Here is a 15,566-nt window from a genome sequence, read left to right as displayed (position 1 = left end):
TACTTCTCTCATTGCCTCCCTGCTTGCCTTATTTCTCTTCTTCAGCTGAGCCCTGATCACTCCCATTTAATGCTGAAAAGATGTATAAATGTATTACTTTTGTCCATCTTTTGTACAAATTATGAGGAAAGGCCTCCTCATCTTTGTAGTAGCATCATCTTATGGAGATGGTAGACCAAAACTGAGGAATATTGGTATAAGAAGCTGTGATTAATGTATAATCCTAGCCTTCCTTTTTATGATTGAGCTGTAACTTACCTACAAAAAATATATAGACCATAAGTATTCAGTTTGATGACTTTTGACAATTGTATACACCTCTGTAATCACCCTACAAACAAGACAGAGAACATTACCATCCTCTCAGAAAATTCCTTCCTGCCTCTTCCTGCTCCCCTGCTCTTCCCCATTATGAGGCCCCCAACACGTGAAGCCACTTTCTGACTTCCATCATATAAATTAGTTTGGTCTTTGGAGGGTGGGGATGGGAGGTGTTTATCAGTGTGTGTGTGTGTGTGTGTGTGTGTGTGTGTGTGTGTGTGTGTGTGTCTTGTTTAACATAGTATTTTAAGATTCATCTATACTGTTGTATTATAATTTGTTCTCTATTTCTGAGTAGTATTCCACTATCTGAATATACCTCCATTTGTTTACTATTCCTCTGTTGATCATTATTTGTGTTTCCAGTTTTCTGATAGTGTGAATAAGTCCGCTATGTATATCTTTTTGTGGACATAAGTTTTTATTTCTCCTGAATGAACATCTAGGATTGGAATACATGGGTCATAGGGTAGTGTAGTATATGTGTAAATTATTAAAACAAACAAACCAACCAACCCAGAGTGGTTGTATGAGCCATTTTACAGTCCCACTTAGCAATGCGTGATAGGTGCAACTGTTCCACGTCTCCAAGGTTTGATATTGTCAGTCTGTTTGATTTCCACCTTTTAGTAGGTAGGAAATAGTATCTCGTTTGTAATTTTGTTAGTCTAAGGCCGAGCTTCACTGTATGTGCTCACTGACCATTCATATATATCCTTTTGTAAGGTGTCTATTTAACTTTCTTGCTCATTTTTTAAATTGAGTTGTTTGGAGGAGGTAAACACCAAAGTAATTGCATAAAAGTCAACCTAGAACAAAGGCTATTTTGTATGTGTGATGGTGGGATGGGGACTGGGAAGTCTACAAGAAAGATCATTTCTAACACTTGGAGTGTTATAGGTGCAATTTTCATCATCATGAAATTTATCAGAATTTATTTGGAAAGCTTTCTCACTTTAAAAAAACCTTCAGTTTCCTATTTGCGTATACTAAATTGTCAACTTAAGAGGTCACAGAAAATAAGAATTAAGGATTTGGAGTCTAGAGATAGCCTGTCTGATACAGCAGTATCTGGTACAGATTAAACATTATGTGTGACTACTGTGAGTATTCATATATGTAATTTTTTTCAGTGTTTCAATAGAGAAGGACAAGATTGATGAAAAATCCGAAACAGAAAAACTCTTAGAATACATCGAAGAAATTAGGTAATATTAATAGTAGTTTTAAATTGGACCTTATTTTGTTGAATAGTGATGAAAACATCATTTTCATCCTTTTTAGTTTAATTTTCCCTGTGCCTAAATTATGTGCTCTTCAAAATAATTTGTTTTACTGTAGTTGTGCATCAGATCAAGTGGAAAAATACAAGCTAGATATTGCCCAGTTAGAAGAAAATTTGAAAGAGAAGAATTATGAAGTTTTAAGCCTTAAGCAATCTCTTGAGGAAAATGTTGCTATGCTTTCTAAACAAGTGAAAAACCTAAATGCTAAGTGTCAGCTGCTTGAAAAAGAAAAAGGTATGTAACATAAGTAACATGTACAGTGTGTAAGGACTGTACTGCTGTATTAAAACAAACTTTTTTTATTGTCAAGTTAGCTAACATACAGTGTAGTCTTGGCTTCAGGGGTAGATTCCCATGGTTTATCACTTACATACAACACCCAGTGCTTGTCCCAAGTGCCCTCCTTAATGCCCATCACCCGTCTCCCCCACCCCTCCTTCAACCCCCGACTCCATCAACCCTCAATTTGTTCTCTGTATTTAAGAGTTTTTTAAAAAATTGTGGAAATAACATTAAAATCCTATTCCCATATGAGAATGTTTGTTTTTTACAATGTTTGTTTTCTGTTTATTTCAATATATTGCTTGTCTTGATTGAAATATATACAGTGGTACATTTCTTGACTTCCTCATTGGGTGGCCATTTAAATTGAGAAGACATACCATAGGATATGCACTACATTTTGTGTAGTAAATGATACAAACTTCAGAATTATGTTTTGGCTTTATTTCTTTGGAAATACTTGATCTGTATAACATGCTAACAGCAAAAAATGGGTGTATGGAAATCCAGTTTCTCTAAATGCAATACATTCTCTTAATACATGTATCTAAATACAGCATTTTCATTTGTATAGAAGACCTCATCAACAGGGATAGGGAACAGGATGAAGCTCTGAATTCTGAAATGCAAAACTTAAAGGAGAAACTTATTCTTGAAAAGGAAGAACATGAAAAGTTACGACAAAAAGAACTGCAAAGTGATTCACTTCTGCAACAAGAGAAGGTAGTACACTACAGTAAAAAAAAAAGCAAAAACTTTTGCTTGTTATATGTCATACATTTCCCTGTGTATCTGAAAACCTTTAAATTATATATGTCTTTTGATCCAGCAATTCTATTTTTAAAGTCTTATCTTGAGGAAATAGTTGTGTATATGCTGTTAAGCCACACAAATATTCACCACATTATTGATGATGTGAAAAAATTATAAGCAACTAATAAACCAAAATAAGAAAATAGTTTAAAAATATTTTCTGGCATAGGGGCACCTGGGTGGCTCAGTCGGTTGAGTGTCCGACTTCGGCTCAGGTCATGATCTCACAGTTTGTGGGTTCAAGCCCTGCATTGGGGCTCTGGGCTGACGGCTCAGAGCCTGGAGCCTGCTTCAGATTCTATGTCTCTCTTTCTCTGTGCCCCTCCATACTCATGCTCTCTCTGCCTCTCAAAAATAAAGAAACATAATAAAAAAAATTTTTTTAATATTTTCTGGCACATTCTTGTGTTAGATTACTACTTAGGCATTTACAGTTATGTTGTAAAATAGTGTCTAAATGCATGTGAAACAAAACTTAAAAATTTTTAAAACCCAGATTACATAAAAAATATTTTATGTGAGAAGAAAGTTTATTAAAAAAATGAGCATAGCATGTAAATTTATCATTCTCAGTAGAAATTCAGATAATCTGTAAACACGAATACTCTACCTTAGTAATAATCAAAGAAATGGAAATAATTTTTTCCCCTTACAAGATTGGCACACATTAAAGCATTTGATAATAGGGGCACCTAGGTGGCTTAGCCATTTAAGTGTCTGATTTCACAGGTGGTGAGATTGAGCCCTTCATCAGGCTCTGTGCCGACAGTGTGGAGCCTGCTTGGGATTCTCTCTCTCTCTCTCTCTCTCTCTCTCTCTCTCTCTCTCCCCCCCTCTCTCTCTCTCCCCCCCCTCCCCCACTCATGCACACTTGTGTGCACAGGCACACAGCTGTGCTTTCTATCTCAAAATAAATAAACATTTAAAATATTTGATAATACAGAACACATTAGTGAGAGTGGAGCAAACAGGTAAATGCACTGATGCGAAATATCATATTTTGGGCAACTTGCAACAACTGAAGGAATTAAATAGATCTATATATACTGACTTGAAGATCTCAACTATTTTTAGGATTTTTTTAAATGTTCGTTACATACGTAGTATATATCATTTATATGTATGTATTTTTTAAGTGTATAAATGTGTAAAAAAGACTAGAAGGCATATATACCAAAACTAGTGGTTATCTCTACAATGAGGAAACTAGGATTGGGGTGTGGTATAGTCAGAAGCATTTTTCCACTTCATTTGTTTTTTGTTTTTTGTTATTTTTTGTCCCATCCAGTCCCACAACTGCAGTTACTGTTGGCAGACCTTTCAAATGTTTTCTTGTATCTTAGTATTTAAGAGATGTGTCTCCTAAATGCATTGTTAGGAGTGTACAGGATGGAGAGAATGCTTATTTACATTGACCATTCTTTTTAAATTTTTTTTTTAATGTTTATTTTTGAGAGAGAGAGAGAGAGAGAGAGAGAGGGAGACACAATCTGAAGCAGGCTCCTGGCTCTGAGCTGTCAAGACAGAACCCAATGCGGGGCTTGAACTCACAAATCTGGAGATCATGACCTGAGCCAAAGCCAGACACTTAATAGACTGAGCCATCCAGGCGCCCCATATGTTGACCGTTCTTTTTAAAGGCAAAGGGCCCTGTTTTCTTTCATAGAGTGTTCCTGGGCACATCTACACTGGGTTTTGCTTTTGCTTTTTTATTGAGGTATAACTGACTTACAACATTATGTAAGTTTCAGGTATATGACATAACAATTTAACATTTGTATATGTTGCAAACTTACTACCACAATAAGTCTAGTTAGCATCTATCACTATATAGAACTATAAATTTTTTTTCTTCTGAGGAGTGTTTAAGACTCTCTCAGCAACTTCCAAAGTGCAATACAGTACTGTTAACTATAGTCACCATGCTATAACACTCCATGACTGAAGTATTTTTTAACTGGAAGTTTGTACCTTTTGACTCTTTCACCCGTTTTACCCACCCCCACTTCTGGCAACCATCGGTCTGTTCTCTATGGCTGGGTTTTTGTTTGTTTCCAGATTCCACATATAAGTAAGATCATATAATATTGTTCTTTCTTTGTCTGATTTACTCCACTTAATATAATACCCTCAGAGTCCATCCATAGCATCACAAATAACAAGATTTTCTTTTTTATAGCTGAATAATAATCAATTTGTGTGTATATATACCACATTTTCTTTATTCATCCATCCATCAGTAGACATTTAAGTTTTTTCCATATCTTCACTGTGGTAAATATTGCTGATATGAACATTGGGTGCATAATCTTTTCAAGTGTGTATTTTCATTTTCTTCAAATAAATACTTAGAACTGGAATTACTAGATTGTATGGCAATTCTGTATTTAATTTTTTGAGGATCATTCATGCTCTTTTCCATAGTGACTGCACCAATTGACATTCCCAGCAACAGTGCACAAGCGTTCCCTTTTCTCCACATCCTTGCCAACACTTACTGTCTATTGTCTTTTTTTTTTTCAAGTAATCTCTGTGCCCAACATGGGGCTCAAACTCAGACTTCAAGATAAAGAGTTACATGCTCCACTGACTGAGCCAGCCAGGCACCCATATTTCTTGTCTTATTGATAATAGCCATTCTGGTATGAGGTGAATCTCATTATGGTTTTGATTTACATTTCCCTGTTGATTAGTGATGTTGAGCATCTTTTCACGTACCTGTTGGCCATCTGTATGTTTGGAGAAATGCCTCTTTAGATCTGCTACCCAGTTTTTAATTAGAGTTGGGTTTTTTGCTTTTGAATTGTAAGAGTTCTTTATATATTTTGGTTATAACCCCTGTCTGCTCTGATATATGATTTGCAAATATTTTCTCCCATGTAAGTAAGTTACATTTTCATTTTCTTGATGGTTTCTTTTACTGTGCAGAAGCTTTTTTTTTTTTTTTTTTACATTTATTTATTTTTGGGAGAGACAGAGTGAACTGGGGAGAGGCAGAAACAGGAGAGGGACACACAGAATCCGAAGCAGGCTCTAGGCTCTGAGTTAGCACAGAGCCCAACATGGGGCTTGAACTCACGAGCTGTGAGATCATGACCTGAGCAGAAGTCAGATGCTCTAACTGACTCAGCCACCCAGGCGCCCCCAGAAACTTTTTGGTTTGATGTAGTCCCACTTGTTTATTTTTGCTTTTGTTTCCTTTGCTTTGGTGTTCTATCTAAAAGATCATCACCAAGAACAATGTCAATAACCTTACTGCCTATGTTTTCTTCTAGGAGTTTTATGGTTTCAGGTCTTACATTTAATACATTTTTATTTAATTTTTGTGAATGGTATTAAGGTAGTAGTGCACTTTTATTCTTTTGTTTGTGGTTTTCCACTTTTACCAGTACCATTTATTGAAGAAACTGTTCTTTCCCCTTTGTATATTTTTGACTCCTTTATCATAAATTAATATGTGTGGGCTTGTTTCTATGCTCTATTCTGTTCTAGTGATCAATGTGTCTGTTAGTATGCCATCACCATACTATTTTGAGTAACATAGTTTGAAATCAGGGAGTATGATACCTCCAAATTTGTTCTTCTTTCTCAAGAGCACTTTGGCTATTCAGGGTATTTTGTGCTTCCATACGAATTTTATCTTATTCCATTGTTCTATATCTGTGAAAATTCCCATTTTGATAGGGATTGCACTGAATCTATAGATCGCTGTGGTTGCATGGATATTTTAGCAATATTAATTTTTTCAATTCATGAGCACAGAATCTCTCCATTTATTTGTGTCTTCACTTTATTTTAATGTTAGAACCTTTTCCCAGTATTGATATATTTGTGCATTGTATAACTTTATTTTTTAAATGTTTATTTTGAGACAGAGGGCGGAGAGAGAGAGAATCCCAAACAGGCTCTGTGCTGTCAGCACAGAGCCCATTGTGGGGCTTGAACTCACAAACTATGAGGTCGTGACCTGAGCTGAACATTTAACAGACTGAACCACCCAGGTGCCCCTGTATATTATATAACTTTAAAATATATTTACGTACTGTCAAAATCATAGTACACTTTTTCTGTGGTATCCTCTGAGAAAAAAATGCTAAAAGTCAGTTGTAGAATATAATTTTAGTTTTATAAGAAGTGTGTGTGTGTTGCATAGAAAAACTGAAAAAACATTTACCACATTGTTAACAAGGTGCAGAATATAATCAATGACAAGATGCAGGTGATATCCGTATTTTTCAAAGGTTTTTGTTTTTTTGAGGCTCTTGAATTTAGTATTCATACTTTACTTTCTGTACTTCTTTTTTTTGTCATTAGTAAAAATCTCTTGATGCCATTTCATATTATTTTGGTGGTTTCTATTTGGATGTAGGAGTTGTCCTCCAGTCTTCAACAGAAGCTAGGTTCTTTTCAAGAGGAAATGATGAAAGAGAGAGATCTCTTTGAGGAAGAATTAAAGCAAACACTGGAAGAACTAGATAAATTACAGCAAAAGGAGGAACAAGCTGAAAGGCTGATTACACAATTGGAAGAGGAAACAAAATCTAGAGCTGAGGAACTGAAACTCCTAGAAGAAAAGCTGAAAGGGTTGGTATCAATAAGATCTCATGTCTCATATGACTTCAGATGTTAAAATGTGCTTTCCAGTACATTCTCTTAGCAATCTCACTTCAGTCATGCAAGTAAGTAAGGTTGGAATTCTTTTACAAGTAAGGAGTAGACACAGAGAGGTAAAGTATACCTATAGAGGGGCACCTGGGTGACTCAGTTGGTTAAGCATCTGACTCTTGATTCCAGCTCACGTCGCAATCTCATGGTTTGTGAGATTGAGCCTGGCATCGAACTCTGCACTGACATCACAGAGTCTCCTTGGGATTCTCTCTGCCCCTCCCCCCACCTCTCTAAATATAAATAAATAAAACTCAAAAAAAGTATACCCATAGAATATGCATCAAACAAGTATGACAGCCAAAATCAGAAGCTGTGCCCTTTCTTTTTTTTTCTTTTTTTTTTTTTTAAATGTTCACTTACTTTTGAGAGAGAAAAACAGCATGAGTTGGCGAGAGGCAAAGAGAGAGGGAAACACAGAACCTGAAGCAGGCTCAGGCTCTGAGCTGTTAGCATGGAGCCCGGCGGGGTTCGAACACACAAACCATGAGATCGTGACCTGAGCTGAAGTCGGATGCTTAACCAACTGAGCCACCCAGGCGCCCCTGCCCTTTCTTTTTTTTTTTTTTTTTTTTAGGCAAGAGGTTTAATTTAAAAGGCTGTTAATAAACAAACTCAAAATTTGGGGTTTCTTTACTGCTGTTACGTTGTCTAAAATTGTTGGACATCAGCATTATAGCAATAACAGATTTAGAAAAAAGGCTAAGAATCTCACCCTTTAATAAGAAACATTTCCATTTTTTCCCTGTGTATACATCAGTTTACATAAGCATAAGCATAAGTTATACCTTTAAGTACCTTTTCTAAGGGAGCACAAATATTCAGAAGTAGCAATGAAAACAAAATGAGAAAAAAAAACAACCGAACCTGGGCAACATTCAAAAATAAGAAATTTAAGAGATCTTGGGCTTTTCTTTCTTTCTTTCTTTCTTTCTTTCTTTCTTTCTTTCTTTCTTTTTAAAGTAAGATCTATGCCCAACGTGCGGCTTGAACTCACCACCCCAACATCAAGAGTTGCACGCTGTACCAAGTAAGCCAGCCAGGCGCCCCTCAGGCTTTTCTTTTATTGCTATTTCCGTATTACTTTCATCACATTATGCATCCTTCTCTACTACATTTATTTAGGTTAAAATACCAAGTGGATTCTTGAGTTCAAACTGTATCTACAATAATTAACATTATTTGACTGCTTAAGATTTCATTACTAAAAATATTTCTAGCAAGGAACCAAGAACTGTACATGAGTCTACAGGACTGTAGTATATCTCACAACTGTGTATCTGTCTCCTGTTGGATACTTTTGTTAAAATCCTTTTTTTTTTGTTTTCTTGTGGTGGTAAGTGATAAAAAGGACACAAAGGTTTTTTATATGCCTGCTTTTGCGGGGAGAAGTACCAGAGTATTCTTAGGGAATTGTTCTATACTGGAACCATTCTCAGGGAGCAGGCACTTTAAGAAACTGAGTAGATGACATCAGTTTCAGGGAGGAAAGAAAGTTGAGACAATCATTTATTCAACTCAAGGAATTCAGTGCAAAGGTCAGGAGATAAGGATTTTATTGCTGGATCTGTTAACCAGCTGTGCGATTCTAAGCAAGACAATTCTAATTAATTTACTATTTCATCAGATATAAAGGGATTGTAATAACGTGATCTCTAAGGTCCCTTCCAACCTGAAATCTTAGGCATAAGAGAAAAAATAAGAAAATTGGAAATGATTTCTCTGTGGGGCAGGGAAGAGAATATTTTTATTATAAAGCCTTTAGTACTATGTGATTGCTTTTAGCTGTTGGTGTGTGTATTTTTTAATCCCATGCTCATTACAGAAGGAATTTGATTAGTTCCATTTATTTTATCTGTGTCCAACTTAGCCTATAAGCAAATAAAGCTTCTTATTTATAGTTCTTAGTTCTATATGTTCTTTAAAAGGTCTCTTACAAGCTTATGTGTATATCTCAAAATTTTTCTCACTATTTTGGTAATATGTAATGTTAATATTTCAAAAACGTTCTGAGGTTTGTAATATATATGAATAAAGATGACTTAAAAGCTATTTTGTCTATGTAAGTAATCCACCAAATAAGTTATTGAATATTTTTTTAATAACAATTTCATATATGGATTACTGAAATAATCAAAATAAATCTACATAGTCCTAAGGGCACTTGCGTGGCTCAGTCAGTTAAGAGTCCAACTTCGGCTCAGGTCATGATCTCACGGTTCATGGGTTTGAGTCCCACATCAGGCTCTGTGTTGATGGTTCAGAGCCTTGAGCCTGCTTCAAATTCTGTGTCTCCCTCTCTCTCTGACCCTCCCCTGCTCGCACTCTATCTCTCTCGCTCAAAAATAAACATTAAAAGAAATTTTTTTTAATTTAAATCTACATAGTGCTATCAACTCTTTTTTCAAAGAAATACCAAGTGTAGTTAAAGAGTGTTTCTTAAACGCAGAGACACTTTATTCAGTCAGCCAGCTTTTTAGCTGGTAATTTGGCTGCTGCCATTAAGATTGTGTTTTAGAGTCTTTTTACCCTACCTTCTTCTAAAAAAAAAAATGTTTAAACTACCTACATACGTGCATATAGTGTCAAAAGATAAATTTAGAAATGAGTAAATTAGGATGAAAATGAAAGTAAAATAAGGGCAGGAAGGATAAGATGAAGCCAGAAGAGAAGTTAGTACATAAATAAACATGCTATTAGAAGTAGGTCATAAAGTTAGATCTGAACAGTCCAGTAATTTATGCAGATACAGACATTGGACACATGATTCACAGTGCCAAAGGTAAATACTGTCTGCTTTCATAGAATATGATTTGTAATTAGCCTTTTATCTTTTAATTGTTCCTTAGGAAAGAAGCTGAACTAGAGAAAAGTAACGCTGCTCACGCTCAAGCCACCCTGCTTTTACAGGAAAGGTATCAGAGTACAGTGCAAAACCTTGGAGATGTTACTGCTCAATTTGAAAGGTATTTTTATTGGGAGCCTACACTCTCAAATATGATATGAGTAGGGAGGGGTGCTTATCTAGAAAAATCTGAAAAAACAATCACACAGATAGTTGGTATTACTGTAGATTCCATAATGACCAACCATAAATGGGCATTCAGGGTTACCTGGTAATCTTATGCATAGGAATTTCCTTTCCTGCCATCCACTTCAAATTTCATGAACTCTCAATCCTTTGGCCCTTCTGTCTTACTCTCCTGACACCATTATTTTCCTCATGAAGAATTCTAAAGCTTTTATCTCATTACCCTGCCTGTAAACACACCTGCCTTTATGCTCATCCTATCTTCCCACCTGTTACAGGAGAAGTGACTTTATATTTCACTTATCCTTTACAGCCTTTCTACTGGATTTTTTCCAATCTGTATTAAAACATGTTAATGTTCATTTATCTTTGAAATACATAAATTCAGAGTGCCTGGGTGGCTCAGTCAGTTAAGCATCCGACTCAATTTTGGCTTAGGTCATGACCCCATGGTCTTGAAATTAAGCCCTGTATGGGGCTCCGTGCTTAGCGTGGAGCATGGAGCCTGCTTGGAATTGTCTCCCTCCCTCTCCCTCTGCCCCTCCCTCACTTGCATACACATGCACGCTCTCTCTTTATCTCTCTCTCTCAAAATATAAAAATAAATTTAGAAAAAAAAACTTTAAAAAAATAATAAAGTAAAATATATAAATTTTATTAACTCCTTTGACAGCTCCCCCAACTTCCTCCTGCAGCTATCCAGCAATACCTCTCACTCCCAACACCCTTTTTTAATCCAAAATTCCACTCATCTTTATAGCTCATCTAAATAGAAGATTCTCAGGGCGTTGGGTGGCTCAGTCGGTTAAGTGGCCAACTTCGGCTCAGGTCATAATCTCACAGTCCGTGAGTTCGAGCCCCGCGTCGGGCTCTGTGCTGACAGCTCAAAGCCTGGAGCCTGCTTCAGATTCTATGTCTCCCTCTCTCTCTGACCCTCCCTCATTCATGCTCTCTGTGTCAAAAATAAACATTAAAAAATAATAATAATTTTAAAAAATAAATAAATAAATAGAAGATTCTCTATACCTACTGTATCCACTTCCTCACTTCCTATATCATCTACTTATTATTTTCCCTTTAAAAAAAAGTTTATTTGTGGGGGAACTATACATTGCAGAGGATAGTTTAAGAAATGTATATGCATCTCACACCAAGAGAGTATTAATATGAACATTTTTGTTATATTACTTTAGACCATTTCAGAAGGTCTCTTTTTCTTGTGTCTATCTTAATATATTTAAGAAATACAAAATATAAACAAGTTACATAAATTATAAAGCATAAAGATAAAATCAACATGTATGAGCCCATAAAAGACAACCAAACCAGTAAGCCAAAAGATTCAACAACTTGGTATCTATGTAGGAGTTCCTCCACCATCTGCATGCTTTCCACCAACGGAAACACCATCTCAGAGCCTCCATTTATAATTGCCTCACTTTTTTCCTATATATAATTTTATTACATGTATATCCACACAAATAATATTTTATGTAATACTACTTTTGTGCTGAACTTGAACTTGGCCAAAAAATGACGTCATGGTTTATGTCATTTCCTGGGACTTGTCTTTTTTATTCTGCAATATGTAGGTTTCTAGAATTGAATCACATTGTTGACTGAGGTTATAGTTTGTTCATAGTGGCTGCTGTAACGTGTTCGATTTTATTAGTATATCACAATTTACCCATTCTCACTTTGGACTTTCGAGTTGTTTTCCTTTTTTTGTTGCTTCTTTCATCATAAGTGTGCTCTATAATCCCCATCCCCTATTTTACCCATACCCTCCCACCAACTTACCCTCTAGTAACTCATCAGTTTGTTCTCTATAGTTAAGAATCTGTTTCTTGCTTTGTCTTGTTTATTTATTCATTTATTTATTTACTTTTGCTTGTTTGTTTCTTAAATTGCACGTGTGAGATCGTATAGTATTTGTGTTTTTTGACTTACTACACTTAGCGTTACACTTTCTAGTTCTATCCATGTTGCTGCAAATAGCAAGATACCATTCTTTTTTCTGGCTGAATAATATTCCTGTGTGTGTGTGTGTGTGTGTGTGTGTGTGTGTGTGTGTGTGTGTGTGTGTGTAGATATATACACACCACATCTTCTGTATTCATTCATCTGTGGACAGTTAGCCCGCTTCCATAATTTGGCTGTTGTAAATAAAGCTACAATAAACATAGGGGTGCTTGTATCCCTTTGAATGAGTATTTTTATATATTGGGGGTAAATTCCCAGTAGTGTGATTACTGGGTCATGGGGTAGTTCTATTTATAATTTTTTGAGGAACCCCCATACTTTTTTCCACAGTGGCTACACCAGTTTGCAAACTCCACCAACAGTGCAAAAGGATTCCTTTTTCTCACATCCTCACAATACTTGTTTCTTGTGTTATTTTTATATTAGCCATTCTGACAAGTGTGAGGTGATATCTAATAGTTTTGACTTGCGTTTCTCTGATAATGAGTGATGTTGAGCATGTATCTGTTGGCCATCTGGATATCTTTGGGGAAATGTCTGTTCATGTCTTCTGCTCATTTTTTTAATTAGACTATTTGGTTTTTGGATATTGAGTTGTATCAGTCCTTTATATATTTTGGATACTAACCCTTCATCAGATACGTAATTTGCAAATAGCATCTACCATTCAGTAAGCTGCCTTTTAGTTTTGTTAACTGTTGCCTTCACTCGAAGTGCCAGAACTTTTCATTCTTACATAGTCCCAATCAATTGTTTTTGCTTTTATTTCCCTTGCCTCAGTAGACATACCTAGAAAAATGTTGCTATAATCAATGTCAGAGATTAACGCTGTGCTCTCTTCAAGGATTTTTATTGTTTCAGGTCTCACATTTAGGTCTTTAATCCATTTTGAATTTATTTTTGTGTATGATGAAAGAAAGTGGCCCATTTTCATTCTTTTTCATGTAGCTATCCAGTTTTCTCAACACCATTTGTTGAAGAGATTGTCTTTCTCCTATTGTGTGTATTCATTCTTCCCTTGTCAAAGGTTAATTGACCATATAATTGTGGGCTTATTTCTGGGTTTTCTATTCTGTTCCATTAATCTGTGTGTCTGTATTTTTATGCCAATACCATATACTGTTTTAATTACTGGCACTTTGTGATATAAGTTGAAATCTGGAATTGTGATACTTCAAGTGTTTTTTTTTTTTTTCTTTTTCAAGATTGCTTTGGCTATTCGAGGTCTTTTGTGGTTACATACAAATTTTAGGATTGTTTGCACTAGTTCTGTGAAAAATGCTGTTGGTATTTTGATAGGGATTGCTTTAAATCTGTAGATTGCTTCAGGTAGTATAGACATTTTAACAATATTTGTTCTTCCAAACTATGAGCATGAAATGTCTTTCCATTTCTTCGCATTGTCTTGAATTTCTTTCATCAGTGTTTTATAGTTTTCAGAGTACAGGTCTTTCACCTCTTTGGTTAAGTTCATTCCTAGATATTTTATTGTTTTTCGTGCAGTTGTAAATGGTAGTTTTCTTAATTTTTGCTTCTTCATTATTAGTATATAGGAATGCAACAGATTTCTATACGTTGACTTTGTATCCTGTAACTTTACTAAAAATTTATTTATTCATTTATCAATTCTACTAGTTTTGTTGGAGTCTTTAGGGTTTTCTATATATGGTGTCGTGTCATCTGCAAATAGAGTTTTACTTCTCCCTTAGCAATTTGGATGCCTTTCACTTCTTTTTTGTTGTCCAATTGCTGTAGCTAGGACTTTTTCCAGTCCTGTGTTGAATGAAAATGGTGAGAGTGAATATCCTTGTCTTGTTCCTGACCTTAAGGGAAAAGCTCTCAGTTTTTCACTATTGAGTATGATGTGATGTTAGCTGTGGGTTTTTCATAGATGGCCTTTATTATGTTGAGGTATGCTTCCTCTAGACATACTTTGCAGAGGGTTTTTATCATGAATGGATGTTGTACTTTGTCAGATATTTTTTCTGCATCTACTGAAATGATCATATGATTGTCATCCTTTTTCTTACTGATGTGATGTTCACATTGATTGTTTTGTAACTATTGAACCACCCTTGCATCCTGAGAATAAATCTTATTTGATTGTAGTGTAAGACTTTTTTAATGTATTGTTGGATTCAGTTTGCTAATATTTTTGGAGGATTTTTGCATCCATATTTATAAGAGATACTGGCCTGTAGTTCCCTCCCTTCTTCTCTCTCCCTCTCCCTCTTTCTCTCTCTTTGTTTTTGTTTTTGTTTTGTTTGGGGGTTTTTTTTTTGGTGTCTTTATCTGGTTTTGGTATCAGGGTGATACTGGCCTCACAGAATGAATTTGGAAGTTTTTCATCCTCTTATAAGTTTAATTACTGAAAAGAGTAGGTATTAACTCTTCTTTAAATGTTTGGTAGATTCTTTTGTTACTATTAATAGTATTTTTACTAATATTCTTGTAGTCTCCTAGTATACTTGAATAAGAATTACTCTAAAACCATACATTTGTGACTGCTCAACTTTAAAATTTAATGCCAAATTGCTTTACAAAACAATTTGTACACTCTACACTCTCACTAGCGTTGTACGAGTAACCATTGATCTACTTCCTCTCCACAGCTTGTTAGATTTCTTCAATTTTGCCAGTGTACTTAGTATAAAATGGCTTTTTTCCTGGAGATAATCCGCCTTCCCTTTTCTGTAAAAAGCTTATATATAAAAAGTTATAAAAAATCTTTCTATCCCAAAAGGTATTAACTTATTTTTTTAAGTTTCATTTTTCCATCTAGAATTAATTTCTGTGTGTGCAGTAAAACTGGGATCAAATTTATTTTTGTTTTTCCATATGGAGAACATATTGCTTAATGCCCATTCATTGAATAGTACTTTCTTTCCCCAATGATCTTTTTTTTTGAAACTAAATACATTTTAATAGAAAGCAAAATACGAAGTAACTCTTATCAGAAAACAGAAATTTTTAATCCTTTTTTGATGAATTCAAACTTGCTTTATCTTCAAAGCACAGTTGTATACGCGTGCGTATGTACTTAATGATTTGTTCTCAAACTGTTCATTAAACTACTATTGCAAGCAGGAGGTGGGAGCAAATGATCACAGGAGAAAAGGACACTGAGAAAGCCACCCATCTGAATAGATGGGCATTTGGAAATTTAACATTTTCTCGGGCGCCTG

At 35.3% G+C, this 15,566-nt stretch overlaps 1 protein-coding gene across 2 annotated transcripts in view; it reads left to right on the top strand.

The window, feature by feature from the left end:
• The window catches only part of HMMR (hyaluronan mediated motility receptor), a 39,596-nt gene that overhangs the window by 13,644 nt on the left and 10,386 nt on the right, over positions 1-15,566 (top strand). For both annotated transcript variants that reach the window (XM_047864357.1, XM_047864272.1), the window contains exons 8-12: positions 1,455-1,529; positions 1,663-1,841; positions 2,464-2,612; positions 7,072-7,286; positions 10,217-10,333. In XM_047864357.1, coding sequence (XP_047720313.1) covers positions 1,455-1,529; positions 1,663-1,841; positions 2,464-2,612; positions 7,072-7,286; positions 10,217-10,333 — 735 coding nt within the window. The remainder of the gene's footprint in view (positions 1-1,454; positions 1,530-1,662; positions 1,842-2,463; positions 2,613-7,071; positions 7,287-10,216; positions 10,334-15,566) is intronic.

This window comes from Prionailurus viverrinus, chromosome A1 (assembly GCF_022837055.1).
Source record: "Prionailurus viverrinus isolate Anna chromosome A1, UM_Priviv_1.0, whole genome shotgun sequence".
Taxonomy (NCBI): Eukaryota; Metazoa; Chordata; class Mammalia; order Carnivora; family Felidae; genus Prionailurus; species Prionailurus viverrinus.
The sequence above is the reverse complement of the archived record's forward strand: the minus strand, read 5'-3'. Positions and strand labels throughout refer to the sequence as shown.